Below are 12,771 nucleotides of genomic sequence, written 5' to 3'. Positions count from 1 at the left end.
AAACGGTGGGTAAACAAATTATTATTGGGCAATTGATAGAACCTCAAATAATTATGATGATATCCAGGCAATGATCATTACATAGGCATCACATCCAAAATTATTAGATCGACTCCTACCTGTATCTACTACTATTACTCCACACATCGACCGCTATCGAGCATGCATCTAGTGTATTAAGTTCATGGAAAAACGGAGTAATGCAATAAGAATGATGACATGATGTAGATGAGATCCATTTATCTATGGCAGTAGATGTAGATCCCATCTTTTTATCCTTAGTAGCAACGATACATACGTGTCGGTTCCCTTTCTGTCACTGGGATCAAGCACCGTAAGATCGAACCCATACCGGGCACCTCTTCCCATTGCAAGATAAATAGATCAAGTTGGCCGAACAAAACCCAAATATCGGAGAAGAAATACGAGGCTATAAAAGATCATGCATAAAAGAGATCAAAGAAACTCAAATACTTTCATGAATATAAAAAGATAGATCTGATCATAAACAGGCCCGGCCCTGATGGGGGGCAGGGGGGCGGCTACCTCGGGCCCCCGAGACAGAGGGGCCCCCACGTATGCGTGCTTTGTGTTGTATTTGGCCCGTGAAAAAAATGATTCTTGGCTAATTTTAGATACAATGGCATGTACATGCAGCAACGTACAGAGAGCAGGGCTAAGTAAATCAGCGATCGCTAAATTCATGGAATTTCCGTTCGCCTCTCGTGGGCCCATGCATGATGACATGAGCGATCGACAAGCCACATATCACGCAGGACTCCTCAAACCTCGAGGGCGACCCCATCGCCGCAGCCTCCTCCCGCGGACGCCTTCCTGATGCTTCCTACTCCAACGATGGCTCTGGTAATTTCTTCTTCATCCCTGTGGACAGGAGTAACAACACCACCGCCCGCCGGTCCCAACAGGCAGTTTTGAACAACAGATCAGGTAAGCATCGCGTTGATTCATCTTCCAAGAGCTAGCTAGGTTAGATAGGTGACTAGTTAGTAGGTGAATTCGGAGAGCTAGTGAATTAGCAGAGAAGAAGAGTTGGACATAGTTGTCCTTTTCACTAATTAATCTGGCTCTGTTGGGGATTGATAAAAGACAATGGGATAGAATGACTGGATCCATGGACTAATGATGATAGTCGAGCTGAAACTAATTGGAGAATGCATGGTAGCATTAATCTAATTAGGTGGCCAAATTAATTTTAGTGTTGCAAATTACAAATCTAATTCTAGCTGCACACCACCAGGAGAAGTTCATCGATAAAACATTAAGAGTAGCTTTTGTCTGGCAAACTATGAAATATACGCATGAAACTTTTTCAAAACTTAACAAAAGTAAGATAAACTTAATATAATTAGATCATGAAACTCGGTTGACATGCTGGTTTTGTACTCCATCGAAAAACATTAAGAGTAACTTTTGTTTAAAAATATGTAAACATGCATATGTTAATTATCATTTGTATAAAGGGCCCCGGGTAATTTTCTTCGCCCCGGGCCCCTAAAATCTTAGGACCGGCCCTGATCATAAACTCAAAGTTCATCGATCCCAACAAACACACGCAAAAGAGTTACATCATATGGATCTCCAAGAGACCATTGTATTGAGAATCAAGAGAGAGAGAGAGAGAGAGATGAAGCCATCTAGCTACTAACTACGGACCCGAAGGTCTACAAAGAACTACTCACGCATCATCGGAGAGGCACCAATGGAAGTGGTGAACCCCTCCGTGATGGTGTCTAGATTGGATCTAGTTGTTCTGGACACTGCGGTGGTTGGATGAATATTTCATCGACTCCCCTAGGGTTCTGGGATTTTTGGGGTATTTATAGAACAAAGAGGCGGTTTGGGGGGCACCCGAGGTGGGCACAACCCACCATGGCGCGCCTGGGCTTCCTGGCGTGCCCTGGTGGGTTGTCCCCTCCTCGGGACTCCCCCAGGTGCAACCAGGGCCCAACATCTTCCTTCTGGTCCATAGAAAAACTCCGTAAAGTTTCATGGCATTTGGACTCCGTTTGATATTGATTTTCGGCGATGTAAAAAACATGGAAAAAACAGGAATTGGCACTTGGCACTATGTCAATAGGTTAGTACCAAAAGATGATATAAAATGACTATAAAATGATTATAAAACATCCAAGATTGATAATAAAACAACATGGAAGAATCAAAAATTATAGATACGTTGGAGAAGTATCAGCGATCCAACCAATCAAGCACCGAACGTACGACACCTCCGAGTTCAGCACACGTTCAGCTCGATGACGTCCCTCGAACTCTTGATCTAGCAAAGTGTTGAGGGAGAGTTTCGTCAGCACGACGGCGTGGTGACGATGATGGTGATGTGATTCGCGCAGGGCTTCGCCTACGCACTACGACAATATGACCGGAGGAGTAAACTATGGAAGGGGCCACCGCATACGGCTAAGAGAACAATTGCTGTGCTTTGGGGTGCCCCCTGCCCCCGTATATAAAGGAGGAGAGGGAGGAGGCCGGGCATAGGGGGCGTGCCATGGGGGTGGGAACCGACTTGGACTCCTAGTCCTAGTCGGCCCCCTTCCTTTCTTTCGGAGGGGGAAAAGGGAAGGAGAGGGAGAGGGAGAAGGAACTCCCCTTGTCCAATTCGTACACCCATGGGAGGCACCCCTTGTGGGCTGCCCTCTCTCTCCCCTATGGACCATGTTGGCCCATTACTCCCCCCCCGGGGGGGGGGGTTCCGGTAACCTCCCGGTACTCCGATAAATACCCGAAACACTGCGAAGCCTTCCGATGTCCGAATACTATCGTCCAAAATATCAATCTTCACCTCTCAACTACTTTGAGACTCCTCGTCATGTCTGTGACCTCATCCGGGACTCCAAACAATCTTCGGTCACGAAACACATTACTCATAATACAAATCATCATCGAACGTTAAGTGTGCGGACCCTACGGGTTTGGGAACTTTGTAGACATGATGAGACACATCTCCGATCAATAACCAACAACGGAACTTGGATGCTCATATTGGTCCCTACATATTCTACGAAGATCTTTATCGGTCAAACCGCAATGACAACATACGTTATTCCCTTTGTCATCGGTATGTTACTTGCCCGAGATTCGATCATCGGTATCTTCATACCTAGTTCAATCTCGTTACTGGCAAGTCTCTTTACTCGCTCCGTAATGCATCATCCCACAACTAAATCATTAGTCACATTAGTTGCAAGGCTTATCATGATGTGCATTACTGAGAGGGCCCAGAGATACCTCTCCGATACTCAGAGTGACAAATCCTAATCCCGATCTATGCCAACCCAACAAACACCTTCAGAGACACCTGTAGAGCATCTTTATAATCACCCAGTTATGTTGTGACCTTTGATAGCACACAAGGTGTTCCTCTTGTATTCGGGAGTTGCATAATCTCATAGTCAAAAGAATATGTATAAGTCATGAAGAAAGCAATAGCAATAAAACTTAACGATCATTATGCTAAGCTAACGGATGGGTCTTGTCCATCACATCATTCTCCTAACGATGTGATCTCGTTCATCAAATGACAATACATGTCTATGGTCAGGAAACTTAACCATCTTTGATTAACGAACTAGTCAAGTAGAGGCATACTAGGGACACTCTATTTTGTCTATGTATTCACACATGTATCAAGTTTCCGGTTAATACAATTCTAGCATGAATAATAAACATTTATCATGATATAAGGAAATATAAATGACAACTTTATTATTGCCTCTAGGGCATATTTCCTTCATGTCATTCGTGTTGTCATAGCGATTGATATGGACGTCCACGGTTCCGTTATCGGTCACTGAATGAAGGGTGTTCGTTCATGTCTATGTTTTACCAAACCTACAGGGTCACTAGCTTAAGATAATCACAATCTACCGAGTGTTAGTTGGACGAGAGTATCAAGGATTTATTTGTTAAATTGTTATGTTAATATTTTGAATAGTTCTGAGAGGAACCGGAAGTGTTTCGGGGTCACCCGAAGGGTTTTACAGCTTATCGGGAAGTATCGGATATTCCCGATAAATAATATATAGGTGGAAAATGTTTCCAATGATGTTAAATTAATAATAAAGACTCTAGTAATTGTTAGGAGGTTTTATATTTAATTTACTATCAACGGGCCTTAAAAGGCCAAGTGGTGGAAGGAGAATTGGGCCACTTGGGCCCAATAGAAGGAAAGGGGAGGCCGAATTGGAGGGGATTTCCCCCTCCTGGGCCATCCAAAGGGGAGGTTTTCCTCCCCCTTGGGCGCCCCCTCTCCCCTCCCTCCAACCTACATATACTTAAGGACGTTGGCCCTTTGAACACACAAGTTTTGGAGCCTCCTCTAGTTCATCTAGTTCTAGTTGACCCTAATTGATCTAATTAGAGCTAGACCTAGTTCCTCTAATCTTCATAATTAGAAGACCAGTGTGGTTCTAATCTCCTCGCTTTAACTATCTAGCAACGATTAGCTCTGGACGGCGAAGCGCTGCCGGATCATGAAGACCGTATGCTTGGAACCAAGTAGAGAGGCCGTGCTTTCGGTCTTCCGTCTGTGGGATCGTTCGTGGGCATTCACGGGACCATTCATCTACGGTTTGAGGGACTCCAAGTACGATCTACACTGACTCATCTAGTTCCGTTGCACTCCGTTGTCGGTAACAATCGTGATCCAAACCTTATATGCATCTTTATATTGTTCCTAGTTGATCGTAGGGCTTTTTTTGTTTTCTACTATGTTTCCCAAAAATGGCATCATGAGTTGTTCTATGAGTAGATGCAGGTTTCGATCTAGATTACATGTGGATGCGACGCTTTGATGTTCTTGATATGCTTCCCACGAGTGTTTCTTCGGTTCAGTTCATTGGCTGCATGATGTAGCTTTGTACAAATTTCTGACAATCGATCGGCTCTGCCCGTCGACGATCTGCTGACAGTTCCTTGGGCTTCATCATAGTCAATAATAGTGAACCATTGCGTACACAAGAGGGCGATGAAGATGAACGATCTTCTAGGGGCTCATGCGTATTTGACGAAGTTTAGTGTGGGGCTAGAGATTTTTAATTAAGTCTCTTCCCTCACACACCTCAAAATTAATCTAGCAACAAGAATTGTCACCTTGATTGTGTATGTAGGTAGCTAGTTTTATCGGTAAACCCTAGAAGTCACGTAAATAAAATTTGCCAAACCGATTAGAGGACATCTAACTTGGTTTTGCAGGTTTGCATATGATGTGGTATAGCCTTCGTCATGATAATGATTTTATGTATGAGATGGTTATATATTGTAATGTTAAGTGGCCTGCGTATCACGGCATGATGGCCGGAGCCACAGGATTGCCATTTTAATGTAATAGATCTAGAGAGAGCCTACATGTTATGGGTGACGGTGGCAAGTGTACACGGAAGACCCGGAGCTTCACCAGGCACAGGGAGGAGGTGCTGAAATTTTCATGCCATGACGTTTTCTGAAATTGGTGCCGCGACAACATTTTTGAAATGGTCGCCACGACAATGTTTTCTGAATTTGGCGCCATGACAACATTTTTGAAACGGCTGCCACGGCAATGATTTTTCTACCGCCACGACGATGTTTCAACTTTAGATGCAAGAAGACCGCAGAGACTTCTCGGCGCCCAGGGCTATACCATATCATGCTATTACGAATTGAGTGAGATATTTACCTTTTTGTTGTTTGCACCCTTTGATTGAGCAGTAGACAATTATTAGGGTGATCTCTCATAGTAACCATCAAGTTAAAAGGTGCTCTTTCTAGTGTTGCAACTGTCTATAAGATCTGGCTTTCCGGATTGCATCGTGTCCACATGAATACAAACGGATCGCCGAGTGTAAGACGAGCGAGGTCAGACCAAGCAAGCAGATAGCACTCGGTTGTCTTGAAGTTATGGCAGAATCATTATTACAACACTTTAAACATTATCAGGATTATCCATAATACACTATCATGTGATCTATAGTGGTTCGCTCTAAATACAATATGACCATTACTACAACACTTCAAATAACCTTATGCCTCTCAAGCTCATGCCACCTTGGAATTTAGGGAGAATCAATTTATCCCAAGCAAACCAAGCCATCTTTTTTCTTTTCATTCTCCACGCTCCACCAATCTTGATCATCACATACACATGCCCGCAATTTGAATACACTCATAACATGAATCCCGAGAGCGCTTGAGAAATTGTTTTAATATCATGGTGTGTACCGGAAATCACTAATGGATCCCGACCTCCATGGAGGCTGAATTAATAAATAATCAAAAATCATTTTTTTTGTTTCAAAAAAATTGGCAAAAAAACATACACATAAGAATGTATATTAAATGTTTGTAAATTTTCACGGTAAATAAGTTTTATGTGAGCTACACAAAAAATAATCATGTGTTTCTACCATGTATACTGTTCACCATAAAAGTTCATGATTTGCTTTGTGTAGCACACATATGTGTATTTTCATCATGAAAATTTACACCAATGCAGTATACATCCTACTTTTCCGTAAAAAAAAATCCTAATGTACTTGTCTATTTTTTCAGAATTATTTAACTTAAGCAAGTGCAATTATCACATGCCTGATTGTTGATCGGTGGATTAAAATGTACTTGCACATGATTACCAAAGACTTTGTTAGCCTGACATGCATGTTCTAACTGAAAGGAACGGTGGTTATGGGGTTGACTATGGATTGTCTACACAATTAATCCATATGTACACCTGATATGGTATAATAGTGTTCACACGTAGCCTCATGAGAGCATGACTGATTAGCGTAAGACTGTCAGGTATGCTCACAAATTGTACTCCAAAATGGTTGTAGTTGTAAGCAACGACGTGCTAGCAGTTCAGAGTTTGAATATTCATTCTAGTGTTCGAACTTGAAATAAAATCTGAGATTTAACCTTATCGCATCCTCCTAAGTTACAAACAAATCATTTGATTATTGGAAACAACTGAATAGTGTTAAAAGAATGTTTTTCCATCATGGTCTAACAAATGGTCACGCTCACATAACTGAATTCTGATAAACTTTGAAGGACAACGTTAATCCTCTTCACAAGTTCACTGAATAACATCAAAAGTCTGTCTTTACTTTGTTTTTTCTGATAAAGATCATACGTCTGTTGCCGGCCGGCCTACTAAGTTCATGCTTCATCGCAATACAAGACATCCCATCCACTAAGAGAACTTCAAAAGTGCCTCCTGACTCCTGTATTTTGCTAGGGGGAAACGGCACATGGGTATGATTCTGTTTAATCAGCGTATCCGTGTCTTAAGTCTTAACCGTCAAGAGCTAACGGCCATCCCGAGCAAATCAAGGCATGTTCAACCCAATAATTGTTATGCTGACCAATCCTAACGAAAATCATCACATATAAAATCTCCATAATCAATCAAGCTTACAATTATTAGCAACCAACACACAAGCTCTGATGATATGAACACTATAAATAGGGACGCCATTACCATTGCAAAGCACAAGACAAAAACCTTGAGGACTTGCCTGCCTTGCTACATTACTTACTAGGTGTACTCTGAAATTGAAATGGAGACTCCTTCTCTGCTTCTTTTCACCACTTTGTTGGCCTTTGCATTCAAGGCCTCCATTGCTCAATGGACGCCTGCATTTGCTACATTCTATGGCGGCAGCGACGCGTCGGACACCATGGGTAAGGTTTCTTTTATGCTTGAGCTGCATGCATTATTTGGATGCTGCAGATCCTGGATCTTCTTTTACTAAGCAGGACGCAACTTACACAAATATGCAGGTCGTGCGTGCGGGTACGGAAACTTGTACAACGCCGGGTACGGGGTCAATTCAGCCGCGTTGAGCACGGCGCTCTTCAACAACGGCGCATCGTGCGGCATGTGCTTCACCATCACCTGCGACGCAAGCAAGACGCCGTCGTGCAAACAGGGCACGTCCATCACCATCACGGCAACCAACTTCTGCCCGCCCAACTACGCCCTGGCCAGCGACAACGGCGGATGGTGCAACCCGCCGCGACAGCACTTCGACATGTCGCAGCCCGCGTGGGAGACCATCGCCGTCTATCAAGCCGGCATTGTGCCCGTCAACTACAGGAGGGTTCCCTGCCAAAGGAGTGGGGGCATGAGGTTCACCATCAACGGGAACGACTACTTTGAGCTCGTGACGGTGGCAAATGTCGGCGGTAGCGGCGTGGTGTCCCAAATGTGGATCAAGGGGTCCAAAACTGACTGGATGGTAATGAGCAGGAACTGGGGTGCTAGCTGGCAGAGCAATGCCTACCTCAACGGCCAGAGTATATCCTTCAGGGTACAGACCGACGACGGACGGGTCATCACGGCCGACAATGTTGCGCCGTACAACTGGTGGTTCGGTGGCACCTACACTTCGTGGCAGCAGTTCTAATATCTTGCGAGGTACTCAGTCAAGGGTACTCAAATAGTCTGGCCCGATGATTTCATCTGAGGCTGTATCTCCTCTTTTGTTTCTTTGTATCTCTGTTTTGCCTGTCCAAGTTTTTGTACTTGGCTTCTATTAATTCTCTTGTGTCGTAAGATCATAAGATTATATGTGTGTGCCCAACATCCCAAGAGGTGGAGCTGTTTAATATGGGGTCGCCCGTTTGTGCTTGAATTTTAGTTGACTTTCTTTTCTTTTGGATTGAAATCCAACGGCTTGAACATCTTCGTCCTCCCACTTCTTCCTCCTGTGTCCAATGACATTCTTCTATATATGTGACGTCTCAGAGTTAATCATGCATTAATTATACACACAAATGTACACGATCAAGATCGAAGACTCATGAGAAGATATCACGACACGACTCTAGACATAAATTAAAATAATACAATCTTTATATCACACACGAGAGCATTAGTGATTAGCGTCAGACTGCTCACAAATGATGTACTCCAAAATGGTTGCAGCGTAAGCAATGACGTGCTAGCAGTTCAAAGATTGAACATTCATTCCAGTGTTAGAACTCCAACGAGGATTGATGATTAATCCAAAAAACTGAATAGTGTTAAAGAAAGGATTTTCGTTAACCGCCAAACAGATCGTCACGCTGGTATAGTTGAATTATGATAAACTTGAAAGGACAAGGTCCCAATCCTCTTCACAAGTTCAGATATCTTGCCATTTCAATATTTCATCGGCATAACTGAATAACATCACAAGTCTGTCTGCCGGCCGGCCGGACTTCATCGCAGTACAAGACATCCCATACACTAAGAGAACTTGAAAGCAGTGCCTCGTGTACTTTGCTCGGGAAAAACGGCACATGGGTATGATGCTGTTTAATCCGCGGTATTGTGTCTGTCAACTACAGGAGGGTTCCCTGTCAAAGGAGTGGGGGGCATGAGGTTCACCATCAACGAGAACGACTACTTTGAGCTCGTGACGGTGGCAAATGTCGCCGGTAGTGGCGTGGTGTCTCAAATGTGGATTAAGGGGTCCAAGACTGACTGGATGGTAATGAGCAGGAATTGGGGTGCCAGCTGGCAGAGCAATGCCTACCTCAACGGCCAGAGCGTGTCCTTCCGGGTACAGACCGACGACAACCGGGTCGTCACGGCCGACGATGTTGCGCCGTCCAACTGGTGGTTCGGTGGCACCTACACTTCATGGCAACAGTTCTAACATCTTGTGAGGTTAATGTTGGTACTCATCTGTGGGTACTCAAAAACTCAGGCCCGGTGATTTCATCTGAGGTTGTATCTCCTCTTTTCCTTGTTTGTATCTCTGTTTTGCTTGTCCAAGTTTGTGTGCTTAGCTTCCATTAATTCTCTTGTGGCATATGATCATAAGATTATATTTGTGGGTCCAACATCTCAAGAGTAATTTATCTTCAATCAAATCTCTAGCGTTTAATACAGGTCGCTTATTTCTGCCTGACTTTCAGTCGATTCTCTTCACTTTTGCGTTGAAATACAACCATTGTGACATATCCCTCCTCTAACCAACGGCCCACTTGTATGTACTGCCAACTAACCGCATGTACCAGCCAACCGTGGCCGGCGGCGCTATCGTGCATGCCTTGCTGCCCTGGCCATCTCTCTAAACCCCACCATGATTCTTTGACCAGCGACCTTCCCGAACTACTCGCACCTGAAACCGTCAAGGCTGAGCCGATGCTCGGTGGCCCAGTGTTGTGGTGCTAGCAATGTAGATTAGGAGCACCATAGTCATGCTTGTTCGCCGAACCAATTAACAAATCATGTGGTTACTTTCCATATTCTCAGTAGATCACCGTGTGCTTCCTATTCTAACAAGTGGTATCATAGTCCGGTGTGTGAGTGATATTCAAAATATTATTTCCAAACATCCAAAAAGTCGATAAAAAGACTTGCATGCACATGACTCGACTTTGTTTTCCGATTTCAAGTCTCGTGAAAATCACAGCTCATTTGCGACTTGTTGAAAAATAACAAACATAAGCTTCATACTTGCAACTATTTTTAAATCATGTTCCATGTGCTTCATCCGCATATTTTAGAAGGGACACCATGTAAGGCCCCGTATGTGAAGCTATTCAAAGTTAGTGTGTTGCTGCCAATTCGGGAATAGAGGTGCATTCTATACATGTCTGTATCGTATAACTTCAACCATACACGCATGGTTAGATGGTACAGGGTACTAGATTATTGGGTGTAGGACCGGTGTATATACACCAGGGGGTGAATGGAAGGTTTAAAATTTATTCTGGAAACTTAAATACTCTCGGCACAACACCGCGAAATAAAAGTAGACACATATAGTTCTACAAAAGAAAACAACTATGGAAAGAAATCATGATAGAATAGAAAGCATATCTCTCTAAAATGTAACTATCACGACTCAGATAGAAAAATCACGAAATGAAACACTACTGAAAATAAACTATAGAAAGTAATGCGGAAGTTAAATAGAACCAATGGTGCTTGATGGCGACAAGGAATTTGTTCAACCAGTTCACTCTTCTACAAAAGAGATGTCTGGTCTGAGGGACTTGTGATTGAACACAAGAGCACCTCCAAGGGCGACGCCCGTCCCCGAGCAGCGATCCCCTCGCTCGTCATCCTCTAGACCCCGTCGCTCTCCTGCCTCCTGCCTCCCACGCGCCTCCTTCCTCAGCGCCAAGCCGCCACCGCGACCGTCCTCTGCTCTACCCCGCCACCAGCAAGCAGCCGCCCTCGCCCAATTCGACCTCCTCCCGCTGTCCACCCCGCCGCGCCGTGCCAGCGGCCGCCGTCGCTGACGACCTCCACCGGGAGCCCGCGACCCGTACACCTCCTCCCGGCCTTCCTTCCTCTGCTCCATTAACGCCTCTGCTCGTCCCACTCGTAGTGGCCGCCGCCGCGGAGCTTCGAATCTCTGGCAGCAACAGATGTAGGTCCGGACAGCCCTGCGCCATATCCGCCGTCCCGCCCTCAAGGATGACCCCGTGCCCCGTCTCCTTCGTCCGCATCCCCTCCGTCACTGCGCCTTTTGCTCCGCCGGCTATCTCCTCCGTCACTGCGCCTCCTGCTCTGCATGCCATCTCCGCCGTCCTCGCCCTGTATCCAGCCGGAGCTTGCCTTCTAGCTTCGGATCCACACCTCCCGCGCTCATTCCCGGCACCGCGGGAGGGTTGCGATGTCATCCACCCAAAAGCCGTCATGGTAGGCTTTGTGCCATGTCTTGATCTCCTGTTCACGTTGACTGGAAGACCACAAGAGACCTCTTTGTCTCCTGCACACGTTGTTGGTCAACAGTTTGATGCACACCAAGTACGTCGACACCAAGTACCTTTCGGATGCGTCAAGGCCGCCTTGGAAATCGACAAGTACACCACCGACAAGATCACACGGATTCTCGAATGAGTGTTGAACGAAACGCCAAGTACCACAACGACCATCGGCATGTACCCCTACACCGCATCGAAACGCCGAGTTTCCTCTTCGGATGTGTGTACGACTATCAGGGCCAAAAGACCCGTACACCATTATCGTCTCCAAAGAACCGTGTAACGGAACCGTCAAGTTCGACTACGACTCGTGTACGGCCTCGGACACCAAGTTCAACGATGCATCAAGTTCCTCGCCGTGACCCCGAACATCTACGGAAACTCGTGCAACAATAAACATGTATCACTACTGCTGCCCGTACTTCTACAGAACGTGTACCACAACCATCGCCGAAGACCCGTGAACGACTAACAATGACCCTCCAAGTTCGTCCACGATTGCTATGTGCCACTACCATCGACGTGAACAACCACTTCCACTATGGCATGAGTACAACTACTACCACTACGAATGTGGCGAGAACGTCTACTTCCGCTACGAACTTGATCCGTTCCAAAAAGTCACGCCTCGAAGGTATAACCCCGAGACGACCGCCGCGAACAAATGCATGTTGTATGAGATGCATGTTTGGATGTTGTATCCTCTCGTGAATGTTAGTTGTTTCCCTCGCTTGGTACCGTCGTCTCATGGGACACCCGGTTACCGGGATCGCCCCACCATCTTTTGACACGCTTTCGTCACTTTTCCTTTTGCACCGGTATCTCCATGAGCTACCGGAACCGATATGTTGCCCCGGCATCATTTTCGGATTCGTCGCCGTGGCACCCTTTCTTTCCACCACGGTGATAAATGCTTCATAATGCTCTTGTCAACTTTTTCATAAAATTGCATCCAACTTGAATATGTCATCTGCATCATGATAACAACATCAAGAATGTTTAAATTGTTGTTTGCTTCATTTGCTAAATGCACATGGGGATTTTACGGAA

At 45.2% G+C, this 12,771-nt stretch overlaps 1 protein-coding gene across 1 annotated transcript; it reads left to right on the top strand.

Annotated features, from left to right (window-relative positions):
- The first annotated feature begins 7,515 nt into the window (after positions 1-7,515).
- LOC123058652 (expansin-A8) lies at positions 7,516-8,681 on the top strand. The gene is made up of 2 exons (XM_044481357.1): positions 7,516-7,695; positions 7,795-8,681. The coding sequence occupies exons 1-2, from the start codon at positions 7,572-7,574 to the stop codon at positions 8,418-8,420; spliced, it is 750 nt and encodes a 249-aa protein (XP_044337292.1). The 5' UTR covers positions 7,516-7,571; the 3' UTR covers positions 8,421-8,681.
- Positions 8,682-12,771: the final 4,090 nt, after the last annotated feature.

This window comes from Triticum aestivum, chromosome 3A, assembly GCF_018294505.1.
Source record: "Triticum aestivum cultivar Chinese Spring chromosome 3A, IWGSC CS RefSeq v2.1, whole genome shotgun sequence".
NCBI lineage: Eukaryota > Viridiplantae > Streptophyta > Magnoliopsida > Poales > Poaceae > Triticum > Triticum aestivum.
Note: the sequence above shows the minus strand (reverse complement) of the source record. Positions and strands in the feature narration are given on the sequence as shown.

Excerpts from the sequence above, each read along its gene's own strand:
- LOC123058652 (XM_044481357.1), top strand. The coding sequence starts at position 7,572 with ATGGAGACTCCTTCTCTGCTTCTTTTCACCACTTTGTTGGCCTTTGCA. Across the intron at positions 7,696-7,794 it reads CGACGCGTCGGACACCATGG|GTCGTGCGTGCGGGTACGGA; the intron begins GTAAGGTTTCTT and ends ACAAATATGCAG.